Below are 14,740 nucleotides of genomic sequence, written 5' to 3'. Positions count from 1 at the left end.
TTCCCTCCTGCAGCCAGTGGCTAGATTGGTTTGAGCATCATCCCAGGTGCTGAGGATGGTCCACGAGCATCAGCTCAGGTGCTAAAAATAGTTTGGTATTTGAACATCTGCCCAAGATGAGGTTGCCAGGTGGATCCTGGTTGGGTTGCATGCAGGAGTATGCCTCACTATCTCCCCTCCTCTCACCTAACAACAACAAAAAAGACCTGTTAAAGAAAAATCAGTCTTTAGTTTTTAAGCAGATTACATTAAAAGTAAAGAAAATTTTTCGTTTATAATTTCTTATTTTTGTCTATTTAATGAGATAAAATCAAATTCTAATTTTATACCACTGTACTTTTGATATTATATTTTATTTAAATAAATCTTAATTTTTTTTTATTTATTCATTTTAGAGAGGAGAGAGAGAGAGGAGGGAGGAGGAGCAGGGAGCATCAACTCCCATATGTGCCTTGACCAGGCAAGCCCAGGGATTTGAACTGGCGACCTTTGTGTTTCCAGGTTGATGCTTTATCCACTGCTTAACCACAGGTCAGGCTAAATCTTAATTTTTTTAATTAAATTTAACAGGGTAAGAGTACATAGATTTTGGGCACACATTTCCACATTATATGGACAATAGATTATGTTGTATATTCATCAACCAAAGTCAAATCATCCTCCGTCACCTTATATTTTTTCCTCTTTATACCCTTTCCCTAACCCCCTTCCCCCTCCCCCCATCCTTCTCCCCCTGGTAACCACTGCACTCTTATCTATGTCCATGAGTCTCAATTTTGTATTCCACCTATGTGTGGAATCATACAGTTTTTAGCTTTTTATGATTTACTTATTTCACTCAGTATAATGTTATTAAGGTCCATCTATGTTGTCATAAATGATATTATGTCATCATTTCTTATGGCTGCATAGTATTTCACTGTATAGATGTACCACATCTTCTTTATCCAATCCTCTATTGAAGGGCACTTTGGTTGTTTCCATGTCTTGGCCACTGTGAATTAATGTTGCAATGAACGTGGAGAGTGGTGTCTTTACGAAAATAAATCTTAATTTTAACCTTAGTTAAGACCCTTAAGTTGTACCTAAACAATTAGAGGGTTCTCAGCCCCCACCCCCATCCTTGTCATGTGCATCCCACTTGTCTTCCCCACCACAGGACCTACCCAAAGACATAGCCTCGAGATAGTAATGTGATGTTGAGACTATCTGGACTATATCTGTGACTGCAACAGTTAAGACCTCTATACAATCTTTTAAGATTGGTGAGAAGATAAGACAATTTTTTTTCTCAAGACTTCTTTCTTTTCTGCAACTTTTTATATCCATTAGCTTTTGTCTTTTTCCTTTTTTATTCTAGAACAATCTTTTTACTTTAGGGCAAAATTACTTCTTTTCCTTCTCAAAAGTATATCTCTATTACTCATACTTTCTCTCACTAAATACACATATCTTATTTTCTTTGCCTACTCTTTATATACATTTTCTTTCATCTTTATTATTTCTAGTAGTTTTGTAAAACAACAATAAGAAAACCTTAAAATGGCCATATTACCCAAAGCACTACACAAATTTAGTATAACCCCTATTAAAATCCTAAAGTCATTTGTGTGTGTGTGTGTGTGTGTGTGTGTGTGTGTGTGTGTGTGTGTGTGATGGGGAGAGGGAGAGAGAGAGAAGAAGAAGGGAGAGAGATGAGAAACATCAACTCGTAATTGCATCACTTTAAATGCTCATTGATTAATTCTCATACATGCCTTGACTAGGGGGCTCAAACTGACCCAGTGACCCCTTGCTTAAGTCAGTGACTTCAAGCCACCAACCTTGGGCTTCAAACCAACAACCTTTGGGCTCAAGCTAGCGATCATGGGGTGATTCCAATGATCCCATGCTGAAGCCGGTGACCTCACATTTAAGCTGGTGAGCCTGCACTCAAGCCAGTGACCACAGGGTTTTGAACCTGGGACCTCAGCATCCCAGGTCAACACTCTACGCACTGTGCTACCACCTGTCAGGCCTAATGTCATTTTTTAAAGAAACAGAACAAAAATCACCATGTCTGTATGGAACCATAAAAGACCCTGAATAGCCCAAGCAATCCTGAGGAAAAAGAATGAATTCAGAGGTATCACAATACCTGACTTCAAATTATACTACAGGGCCACAATAATCAAAACAGCATGGTACTGGCATATAAACAGACAGACCAATGAAATAGAATCAAGAGCCCAGAAATAAAACCACATATATATGGACAAATAATCTTTGACAAAGGAGCCAAAAATACACAATGGAGAAAAGAAAGCCTCTTTCAATAAATGATGCTGGGAAAATTGGAAAGCCACATTCAAAAGAATGAAATGACTACAGTTTGCCCCTTTGCACAAAAATTAATTCAAAGTGGATCAAAGACCTAAATATAAGATCTGAAACAATAAATTGCATAGAGAAAACAGAAGTCCTAAACTTATAGACCTGGGCTGTAGAGAACATTTTATGAATTTGACCCCAAAAGCAAGGGAAGTAAAGGCAAAAATAAAAGAATGGGACTATATCAAACTAAAAAGCTTCTGCACAGCAGAAGAAACTGACAACAAAACAAAAAGCAGCCAATCAAATGGGAGATGACTTTCACAAACAATAGCTCTGTTAAGGGTTAATATCCAAAATCTATAAAGAACTCACAAAGCTCAACAACAAACAAGTAAACAATTCAGTTAAAAAATGGGGAAGGGGGGAGGAGAGGGAGGGAGAGGGGCAAGGGGAGGGGCATAAAGAAAACCAAATAGGGCCCTGGCCGGTTGGCTCAGTGGTAGAGCGTTGGCCTGGCGTGTGGGGGACCCGGGTTCAATTCCCGGCCAGGGCACATAGGAGAAGCGCCCATTTGCTTCTCCACCCCCCCCCCTCCTTTTCCTCTCTGTCTCTCTCTTCCCCTCCTGCAGTCAAGGCTCCATTGGAGCAAGGATGGCCCGGGCACTGGGGATGGCTCCTTGGCCTCTGCCCCAGGTGCTAGAGTGGCTCTGGTCGAGGCAGAGCGACGCCCCCTGGTGGGCAGAGCGTCGCCCCCTGGTGGGCATGCCGGGTGGATCCCGGTCGGGCGCATGCGGGAGTCTGTCTGACTGTCTCTCCCCGTTTCCAGCTTCAGAAAAATACAAAAAAAAAAAGAAAGAAAACCAGATAGAAGGTGATGAAGGACAATTTGACTTTGGGTGACGGGTATGCAACATAATTGAATGACAGGATAACCTGGAGATGTTTTCTTTGAACATATGTACCCTGATTTACTAATGTCACCCCATTAAAATTAATAATAAAAAACGTACTATTATAGAACAATATTGCTTGGCCAGAGATGGAGGAAATTTCATTGAATCAGTTGGGGATTTAACTTTCCTTGGCCAATAGTATTATAATGCCACCTTTAGACAGAGAAAAAAATCCATTGGCCAGGTTCCCAGAGTCAGGTGGAGCCTGGCATAACCCCAGCAAGGCGGACACTGGATAGCACCACATCGACTTGACTGGATCTGCGGAACAGGGCCTATATCCACCTTCCCAGGAATTGGGAAGGGAGCTGTATAACTGGTATGATAAAGCCATCTTTCTTCCTCTTGCCTCTGAAAACAGGCAACTACTTGGCTACCATTGGTGAGGGAGGGGAGGACTTACGTGAACTTTTATTCTGTTGGGTTGCTTGGTAACAATCCCTGTTCTTGCCCTTTTGTTTAACCACATGCAGTGGTGGCTTTAATATCTGTCAGGAAGCAAATAGTTAAAAGGGAGATAAGACATTATTTTGTTGGGAGTGGAGGGGTGATTGTATTTTGTGTTGGACTTATCTAGTGTGTTCTTTTCCAGGTCATTTGGAATTATTGGGATCCCAATAAGGACTAACAGGGTGCACCAGCTCTGAGGTTTGTTTGTTTGTTTTTTTTACCTAGTGTCCTTCGGTTCTGGGCCCAGGTTTCTATGCTGTCTCAAAAGGATAAAACCTTTAAATTGTTAAAGAACAAAATTCGACTGAGTAAATTTGAAGGTCCAATTGGCTTTATTAAGTAATTCATGAATCAGACAGCATCCCATCTAGCAACAAAAACGCCCTCTAAGGAGTTGTACAAAATGTAAGTTTTTATAATCAGAAGGGTGAAGCAAGGGGGTTATTAGTAAAATAAATAAATAAATAGATGAATGAATGAATAAATTTTTATACCAGGACATACTCTTTGGGGGTAGGGATGGGGGAGTAATTGCAAGGGTTTTATCATGCAGATGACTTCTTGCTATGGAGAATGAAGAGCACCTACATAAAAGAGTACCTCACTGGTGTTGACCAGAAAGTTCCAGAGTGGCTTATTAAGATTACAATTCCAGTGAATGTTAAAACTGTAGTTAGGTCAAGTATTATGTCTAGGTTGGGTATCATGCGCTCTAGCACAGGTGGCACCTCTTTAACAAAACAAATAAATGAAGTCCTTGAACAGATCCTGAATAAAGTCTTAAAGCTCAGCATTCTAGAGGATAGTTACCTTCAAACTCCAGGATGGTGAGAAAGCAGTGAGCTCAGTGGGCTCTGTGGGTGCCAGCAACTGTTTGTTCACCAGCCTCATAGTTATTGGGGGTCTTATTCAGATCCCACTTCTTTAATAATCATGAATTTAGAACTTCAACAGCATAAATAAAGAACAACAACACAGAAACCATAAAAAAGAACCAGTCAGAAATGAAAGATACATTAACTAAAATGAAGAGTAACTTAAAGGGAATCAACAGTAGTAGTGATTTGGAATACAAGGAAGCAAAAAATCACCCAATCAGGCCCTGACCGATTGACTCAGCAGTAGAGCGTCAGCTGGGTGTGTGGAAGTCCGAAATGTGATTCCCAGTCAGGGCACACAGGAGAAGCAACCATCTGCTTCTCCACCCTTCTTCCTTCTCTCTCTCTTTCTCCTCCTTTCCTGCAGCCATGGCTCGAATGCTTCCAGCAATTTGGCCCCAGGCACTGAGGATGGCTCCATGCCCTCTCATCAGGTGCTGAAATAGCTCAGCTGCTGAGCAACTGAGCAACGCCCCAGATGGACAAATCCTGGTCAGGGTGCATATGGGCGTCTGTCTCTGTCTCCCTGCCCCCTGCCTCTCACTTAATAATAATAATAATAATAATAAATTATCCAATCAGAACAGCAAAAAGTAAAAAAAGAATCCCCTAAAATTAAGGTAGTATAAGGAGCCTCTGGGACAACTTCAAGGGTAGCAATGTTCACATCATGAGGGTGCCAGGAGAAGAGACAGAGCAAGCAATTAAAAATTTATCTGAAAAATAATGACAGAAAACTTCCTTAACAAGATAAACCCAAAGAAGCCCAACCAAGACACATCATAATTAAAATGCAAAAGATTAAAGAAAAGAGAGACTCTTAAAAGCAGAAAGAGGAAAGCAGTTATTTACCTACAAGGGAGCCCCCATAAAACTGTTAGCTGATTTCAGAGCAGAAGCTTTGCAGGCCAAAATAAAAGTGGCAATTAACATTCAAAGTGATGAAAAGCAAGGACCTATAACTGAAATAACTCTACCCAGCAAAGCCATCATTTAGAATTGAAGGACAGATAAAAGCTTCCCAGACAAGAAAAAGCTAAAAGTTCATCACCACCAAAACACCAACCATTTGATTTTACATCAAATGTTAAAGGTTTTCTTTAAAAAGGAGAAAAAAGATTAAAAACATAAATAAAATAGCAATACATATCAATAAACAATTGAATCTAAAAAATAAAATAAGCCCTGGCCAGATTGCTCAGTTGGTTAGAGCAGTGGTCCCCAACCCCCTGGGCCGCAGACCGGTACCGGTCCGTGGGCCATTTGGTACCGGTCCGCAGAGAAAGAGTAAATAACTTATATTATTTCCGTTTTATTTATATTTAAGTCTGAACGATGTTTTATTTTTAAAAAATGACCAGATTCCCTCTGTTATATCCATCTGAGACTCACTCTTGACGCTTGTCTCGTAAGTTCGACAATTATATTTAAAAATATGACAGTTTTTATGCCGGTTGCATAATTTTATTTTGTGCATTTATCCATCCCACCCTAAAGGCTGGTCCGTGAAAATATTTTCTGACATTAAACCAGTCCGTGGCCCAAAAAAGGTTGGGGACCACTGGGTTAGAGCATCATATTAATACACAGAGGCTGCAGGTTTGATCTTTGGTCAGGGCACATTACAGAAACAGATAGGTGTTTCTGTCTCTCTCTCCCTTCCTCTCTCTCTAAAATCAATAAATAAATTTTTAAAAATAAATAAATGAACAAGCAGAGCAAAAACAGCTCATAGATACAGAGAACAATTTGATGGTTGCCAGATGAGAGGGGGCTAGGAGGAATGGGTGAAAAAGGGGAAAAAATTAAGTATAAATTGGGCCCTGGCTGGTTGGCTCAGCAGTAGAGCATCAGCCTGGTATATGGAAGTCCTGGGTTCAATTCCCAGTCAGGGCACACAGGAGAAGTGACCATCTGCTTCTCCACTTCTCCAACCTCCTCCCTCTTTCTCTCTCCTCTCCTCCTGCAGCCACGACGTGAATGATTCAAGCAAATTGGTCCTGGGCACTGAGGGTATCTCCATGGCCTCTCCTCAGGTGCTAAAATAGCTCAGTTGCTAAGCAACAGAGCAGCCACCCCAGATGAGCAAAGCATCCCCCTGTAGGGAGCTTGCTGGGTGAATCCTGGTCAGGGTGCATATGGGCGTCTGTCACTGTCTCCCTGCCCCCTGCCTCTCAATTAATATATATAAAAAAAGAGAAGTATGAATTGGTACTTACAAAATAGTCATGGGGTTGTAAAGTACAGACAGCATAAGGAATATAGTCAATAATATTCTAATAATTATGTATGACAGGGGTCCCCAAACTTTTTACACAGGGGGCCAGTTCACTGTCCCTCAGACCACTAGAGGGCCGGACTATAAAAAAAACTATGAACAAATCCCTATGCACACTGCACATATCTTATTTTAAAGTAAAAAAACAAAACGGAAACAAATACAATATTTAAAATAAAGAACAAGTAAATTTAAATCAACAACTGACCAGTATTTCAATGGGAACTATGAGCTTGCTTTTGGCTAATGAGATGGTCAATGTCCGGTTCCATATTTGTCACTGCTAGCCGTAACAAGTGATATGACACGCTTCCAGAGCCGTGATGTGCTTCCAGAGCTGTGATGGGTGCGTCCCGCGTCACCGGAAGTAGTACTGTACGTGAGCGATGCCCACTTTGCAGTGCCGCCACATACTGTGCTCCTCTCACTGACCACCAATGAAAGAGGTACCCCTTCCGGAAGTGCAGTGGGGGCCGAATAAATGGCCTCAGGGGGCCACATGCGGCCCGCGGGCCATAGTTTGGGGACCCCTGATGTATGGTGTCAGATGGGTGTGAGATTTATTGGGATGATCACTTAGTAGGTTATGTAATGTCTAATTACTGGGGTGTACACCTGAAACTAATATAATATTGTGTGTCAGCTGTAATTGAAAAATAAAAACTGATTTAAAAAAATACAGAGGTGTTTGCTTTCTCCACTCTTATTCAACATAGTTCTAAGAGGTCTAGTCATAGCAATCAGATAAGAAGAAATGAAAGGGATCTACTTGGAAAGGAAGATGTAAAATTGTCATTATTTGCAGATGACATGATAATGTATATAGAAAACCCTAAAGACTCTACCAGAAAACTACTAGAACTGATAAATAAATTCAGTAAAATAGCAGGATACAAAATTAATATTCAGAAATTTATGACATTTATATACACCAATAGTAAACTATTAGAAAGAGAAACTAAGAAAACAATCCCCTTTACAAATGCACTAAAAAATAAAATAAAATACCTAGTAATAAATTTAACCAAGAAGGTAAAAAGATTGTATTTGGAAAAATACAAGATACTAGAGAAACAAATTGAGGAAGATATAAATAAGTGGAAGCATATGCCATGTTTAGGAAAATAATTTCATTAAAATGTCCATACTACCTAAAGCAATCTATAGACTCAACACAATTCTTATTAAAATTCAATGGCATAAAAATTCATATGGAATCACAAAGATCCTGAATAGCCTCAGGAATCTTAAGAAAGAACAGGTGACGGACTCGTGCTACCTGGTATCAAACTACACTACAAGGCTGTAGTGAGCAGAACAGCATGGCACTGACATAAAAACAGACATATAAATCAATGGAACAGAATAGAGAGCCCAGAATAAACCCACACCTTTATGGTTATTTAATATTTGACAAAGATGGTAAGAACAGCAACAGCCCTGGCCGGTTGGCTCAGTGGTAGAGCGTCGGCTTGGCGTGCAGAGGTCCCGGGTTCGATTCCCGGCCAGGGCACACAGGAGAAGCGCCCATCTGCTTCTCCACCCCTCCCCCTCTCCTTCCTCTCTGTCTCTCTCTTCCCCTCCCACAGCCGAAGCTCCATTGGAGCAAAGATGGCCCGGGCACTGGGGATGGCTCCTTGGCCTCTGCCCCAGGTGCTAGAGTGGCTCTGGTCGCAGCAGAGCGACACCCCGGAGGGGCAGAGCATCGCCCCCTGGTGGGCAGAGCGTCGCCCCCTGGTGGGCGTGCCGGGTGGATCCCAGTCGGGCGCATGCGGGAGTCTGTCTGACTGTCTCTCCCCATTTCCAGCTTCAGAAAAATACAAAAAAAAAAAAAAAAAAAAAAAAAAAGAAGGCAAGAACATACCACGGTATAAAGACAGTCTATTCAATAAATGATGTTAGAAAAAGTGGACAGATGTATGCAAAAAAAAATGAAACTAGACCACCTCCTTAAAACATATACAATAAACTCCAAATGGATTAAATATGTCTCAAAACCATAAAAATTTTAAAAGAAAACATAGGCAGTAAAATTTCAGACACTTTTCTTGGCAATATTTTTTCTAAGGGCAAGGGAAACAAAAGAAAAAAAAAAAAAAAATATATATATATATATATATATATATATATATATATGGGACTACATCAAACTAAAAAGCTGCCTGACTAGTAGTGGTGGCACAGTTGATAAAGCATCGACCTGGGACACTGAGCTCCGAGGTTCAAAACCCCAAGGTCACCAGCTTGAGCATGGGCTCATTTGGCTTGAGCATGGGGTTGCTGGCTTGAGCATGGGATTATAGACATGATCCCATGGTTGACTGATTGAAGCCCAAGGTTGCTAGCTTGACCCCCAGGTTGCTGGCTTGAGCAAGGGGTCACTGGCTCACTTGGAGGCCCCAGGTCAAGACACATATAAGAAGCAATCAATGAACAACTAAAGTGTCACAACTCTGAGCTGATGCTTCTAATCTCTCTCTTTTCCTGTCCCTCACCCATCTCTTGCTACAAAAACAAACAAAAATTAAAAAACTTTTGTACAGCAAAGGAAACAATCAACAAAATGAAACACAACACACTGAGTGGGAGAACATATTTGTCAATGATACATTTTATAAGGGGTTAATATCAGAAATTTATAAAGAACTTATACAACTCGACACCAAGAAAACAAACAATCCAATTAAAAATGGGCAAAGGCCTGACCTGTGGTGGCGCAGTGGATAAAGTGTCAACCTGGAAACACTGAGGTTGCCAGTTCAAAACCCCAGCTTGCCTAGTCAAGGCACATATGGGAGTTGATGCTTCCTGCTCTTCCCCCTTCTCTCTCTCTCTCTCTCTCTCTCTCTCTCTCTCTCTCTCTCTCCCCCTCCTCTCTAAAATGAATAAATTTTAAAAAAAATGGGCAAAGAACCTAAATAGACACTTCTCCAAAGAGGATGTACAGGTGGTAATAGACATGTGAAATAATGCTCAATGCCACTAATTAGCAGAGAAATACAAATTAAAACCACAATGAGATATCACCTTATGCCTGTCAAAATGGCTATCATCAATAAATCAATAAACAGGTGTTGGTAAAGATATCATGTACTTCTGGTGGGAATGCCAATTGGTGAGGCCACTGTGGGAAGCAGTTTTTTTAGTTACTTCAAAAAAAATAAAAATTGAACTGCCTTATGACTCAGTGATTCCACTTCTGGAAATATTTCCAAAGAAACTCTAAACACTAATCTGAAAGAATATATTATATATGCACCCCTATGTTCATTGCAGCATTATTTACAATAGCCAATATTTGGAAGCAGCTCAAGTGCCCATCAGTAGGTGAGTGGATAAAAAAGCTGTGGTACATTTACACAATGGAATACTATTCAGCCATAGAAAAATAGGAAATATTATGTTTTACAACAGCATGGATACTCCTGGAGAGCATTATGCTAAATTAAATAAGCCAGTCAAAGACAAGTACCATATGATTTCACTTATATGTGGAATCAAATGAACAAAATAAACTAATAAACAAAATAGAAACAGACTCATAGAGACAGGGAATAGACTGGCAGCTGTCAGAAGGAAAGAGAACTGGGGGCTGGGTGAAAAAGGTCTTTGTGCTTAAATGCAGTTGGATCTTTGGCAAACCACACTGGAGTCTGTATTTGTGGACTTCTTTGTGTCACCTCCTACTCACTTACAACTCCCTGCAAATTTGGCCCTCACACTCTCCATTCCCCTAAAACCTCTAGCTTTAGGGATCTGCCACCTAAAACCCAGTGGTATTAGCATCCACTAATGATTCTTACCTGAACCACTAATTACTACAGTATTTGAAATGTTTGTTAGTTTTCTAATAACACATAACAAATTCCCACAAAATTAGTTGTTAAGTCACAGTTGTATGTCAGAATGGCTGGGTTCTCTGCTCAGGATCTCAAAAGGCTGAAATCAAGGTGTTGGCCAGCCTGCATTCTCATTTGGAGTTAGAATCCTCTTCCAAAAAAATATGGTTATGTCAGGATTTAGATCTTTTATTATTATTATTATTGATTTTTAGGGGGAGTCAGGAAGCATCAACTCATAGTAGTTGCTTCCTGTATGTACCTTGACCAGGCAAGCCCAGGGTTTTTTTGAACCCGTGACCTCACCATTCCAGGTCAACACTTTATCCACTGTGCCACCATAGGTCAGGCAGGATTCAGATCTTTATTGTTGTAGAACTAATGTCCCCATTGCCTTGCTGTCAGCTGGGAACCACTCTCAGCAAGAGGCTGCCTGCATTTCTTGCCACATAGCCCCCTTCATCTTCAAGCCAGCAATGGAGAAACTTCCTTGCCTGCAATCTGTCTTATGCTTTAAATCTTTTTTGTCAGTTGGACCCAGTCCTATTTAAGAACTCCTCTGATTAGGTTAGGCCCACTGAGGATACCCTCTTTTTCTTAAAGTTAACTGATTTAGAACCTTTGTACATCTGCAAAATCCCTTCACAGCTGCACATATATTAGTACTTACGTGACTAACTGGGAGAAGGTGTGTGTACCAGGAAGTAGAAATCTTGAGACTATCTTAGAATTATGCCTACCACAATGTGATAACCATTTGCATCATTCCATTCACATTTATTAGATGACATTCTACTTTAAGATTAAAAACCTTCCCCCTTTTTACCTTTCTCTGTTCTTTCTGGCAGAATAGACGAAAGAATTATTTTTTAACATTTCATAATCTACCGACATAATTCATTTCTTCCCTCTGTAAATTTCTTATTTATTTGATAGCTATGGGGGGGAGCATTCACTTGTTCCACTTAATCGTGCACTCAGTGATCGCTTGCTTCCCTTGTGTGCCCTGATCTTGGTGTTTCTCGGGATGACGCTCTAATGGACTGAGCAACCAACCGGCCAGGGCCCTATTACCATAGTTTTTTCTTATTGGTTTTGTCTACTTTGTCTCTCCTGCGTCTCTGGGAGCCGTCCCTGGTACTGCCTTTCAGTCCCACCTGCATGTGGGGCGGGGACAAGGGAAGAGGAAAGAGCCAGGATCCAACTTTACGGCTTCCAACCAATCGCTACTAGGGTGGGCGGAGTCAATGTCCGGATGGAGAGAGGAGCCTGGCTCCATGCTCTGAGTCTGGGAGGAGCTGAGAACCGCAGGACCACGCCCCCTTATGGGGGCAGCCAATCAGGACTCGAGGTGTTGCTTTCTCCATTGTGAAAAACTGGCTTTTGACGGTTTGGGTCTTGAGATTCTGGCTAGAACAAGGGGAGGCTTAGTGGGTTTGGCTCTCTGATTTCAAGACACGCAAGGTCTGTCTTTGCCTGGGTGGAAAGATCATGCCCCCGAAACAGGACCCAGGTGCTCCAGCCGCCCCAGACGCCCCAGACGCCCTAGATGCCCCACCCACCACCAAAACCCCACCTGAGGTGATTGAATTCTGGCAAGAGACTAAACAGACACCTGAAGAACTAGCATTTTACGCACCAGAGTACTTATGTCTGACCATCCTGGCCGTAATTCTTTTCTTTCCCCTGGGATTAGTAGCTGCATACTTCAGTTACAAGGTAAAATAATTCCTAAACCATGACCCATCTTGTCCTCTACTTGCCCCAGGCATCTACTCCCATCCTGGGACCTAGGAAGGGGTTTTCCCTCAGTGACAGCAAGTCTCCAGCCATTCCCCAGTGGTTTTCACAAAGCTGAATTCAGAAACCCACCTCTAAAGCTCCTACCCTTACAGACCATGCAGGATAACAAGCAGAGCAGTTGGGAAGCAGCTTACGTCAACTCAGGCCGAACTGGTTGGCTGAATGTATTCGCCATACTCATCGGTTTAGGCATCATTTATTACGCTCTTCTATTTTCATGAAGACCAGGCCCAGTAGCCTATGGGTCCACCTCCCAACAAGACCCACCACCAAGACATTAATAAGCCAAATCATCCACAGTGCAAGAGACCAACTACTGAGACACCCCTATCCTGGAAAGCCACCAGCCAAGGAACTCAACATCTAAGCAATTTAATAGCCCAGTAACACCAAACTACTTCATCCTCTTGGCCTCCAGAGCTGTTTCCATCTACCTGGGGGGGGGGGGGGGTCCTCACTTTCACACCCTTAATGCTCTTAGCTCCTTGATACTGGATTGCTTTTTCAGAACAACAAAAAAAAATAAACCAATAAAATCAAAGGGAATGTTTCAGCTTTTTATGTAGACACATGTGAGTGTGTGTGTGTGTTTCTGAGTCAGTATCTGTGTTTCACTGGGATTACCTGTTTACTATACCATATGATAATCAGAATATCCTAATGGTGAAGTCAGGGACATAGAAATCAGGCAGATTGTGGATTTGCATCTTACCTCTAACACTTAAAAACTGTATCCTTAAAAAGATAATTTTCTTGAGCCTGGTTCCTTTATCTGTAAAATATACATATGCATTGCCAATGTGAGGTGATACTTAGAAACTTGAATTACTGCTCTCCAGGCATTTCCTCAATTTGAGCTGAAATTCTGCTGTCTCAGAGCAGAGAAAGAAAACAAAAACCTTCTCCAGCTTTTGAGACTCAAAGTCAAACTCCTAAGGGAAAAATGGCAAGACCTCAAGAAATGAACAATAGATTTAACAAGAGCTGATGAAGACCTCCTTTTCTCCAATCTTGAAAGGTCATTGGTCCTTTATTAATAGAAGAAGTGACAGGAGACTCAAAAGTTAGGAATTAAGCATCAGTAAGAGTAACTTTTAGTTGTAACAATAGGGTTAGGAAATAGTTAATTTGCTTACTGTTCTTTCTTAATGACTCCGTAGCCTTCCCCTTTGAGATACTAGGAAAAATTTATTTTTGTAGGAAGGTCTGGAAAAATCTCTTTAAAGGCTTACATTAGGGAGGGAGCTGAAGATTAGAAATACCACTGTAAGGTTGTCCTTAATTTGCTTGCTACCGGTCCACAGCCCAGGGGTTGGGGACCACTGCTTTATACCACTTGGACTCGGATTCTGTGACTCAGCTGTGATGGGTAACTTGAATCTTGGCTTGTTCCAGTAACAGAAGTAGACAGAGATTAGATGCTAGTATATCTATAAAGAGGTCACTGCAGCCTACATCTCAGGAAGGGATAGGTGACAAAGACCCCAGATATTATCTGTATTACTTCTTCACAGATAATTTTTAGAGAGACTCCAAGATCTCAAAGAAAATATGCTGCATGGTATGGAGGTTTGGAAGAAATGACCTCAGACAAAGAAGCAGAATATTCTATATCTCCCAGTTTGGTGAGAAAGAAGTGGGGGCTATAAAAATGCCAAGTACCAGGGTAAGAGTAAAAATCAGACAAGAACCAGGGATAACACAAGAGCTATCGAGACTGAATGAAAACAGATATCTAGGCTGATATCATGGACAACAAACACCCAGGGCTTCCTTCTGGTGCCTTTGCTTTATAGACAACCTCAAATTCAGATCCAGAAATCCCAGATTTAGCAGAATTAAGTTTCCACAGCCAAGAAAAATGGGGATTATTGGTAGAGCTTAAATTGAGTATCTGTGAAAAAGACAGCTCTTCACCACAGGCATCTCCTTTTTTCCCTGTGAGTGCTACTTAGCCACATTCCCCAGGCTACTCTGTAGGGCCCTGAGACTGTCTTTGGCTCTATGGAATGTGATCAGAAGTGATGTGTGCCAAAAACAACCCTGACCGTTTTTATTTTAAGTTGTGGACATGAAGTTAAAAAATTAATAATGGCCTGACCACGCGGTGGCGCAGTAGATAGAGCGTTGGACTGGGATGCGGAGGACCCAGGTTCGAGACCCCGAGGTCACCGCTTGAGCACGGGCTCATCTGGTTTAAGAAAAAAACCACTGGCTTGGACTCAA

The 14,740-nt window shown here is 41.4% G+C and overlaps 1 protein-coding gene across 1 annotated transcript; it reads left to right on the top strand.

Moving 5' to 3' along the window:
* Nucleotides 1-12,202: 12,202 nt before the first annotated feature.
* Nucleotides 12,203-12,735, top strand: PMIS2 (PMIS2 transmembrane protein). The gene is made up of 2 exons (XM_066350214.1): nt 12,203-12,430; nt 12,607-12,735. Exons 1-2 carry the CDS (start codon nt 12,203-12,205, stop codon nt 12,733-12,735), a joined length of 357 nt encoding a protein of 118 aa, XP_066206311.1.
* Nucleotides 12,736-14,740: the final 2,005 nt, after the last annotated feature.

Source organism: Saccopteryx leptura, chromosome 9, assembly GCF_036850995.1.
Source record: "Saccopteryx leptura isolate mSacLep1 chromosome 9, mSacLep1_pri_phased_curated, whole genome shotgun sequence".
Lineage (NCBI taxonomy): Eukaryota > Metazoa > Chordata > Mammalia > Chiroptera > Emballonuridae > Saccopteryx > Saccopteryx leptura.
Note: the sequence above shows the minus strand (reverse complement) of the source record. Positions and strands in the feature narration are given on the sequence as shown.

Excerpts from the sequence above, each read along its gene's own strand:
- PMIS2 (XM_066350214.1), top strand. The coding sequence starts at position 12,203 with ATGCCCCCGAAACAGGACCCAGGTGCTCCAGCCGCCCCAGACGCCCCA. Across the intron at positions 12,431-12,606 it reads CTGCATACTTCAGTTACAAG|ACCATGCAGGATAACAAGCA; the intron begins GTAAAATAATTC and ends CTACCCTTACAG.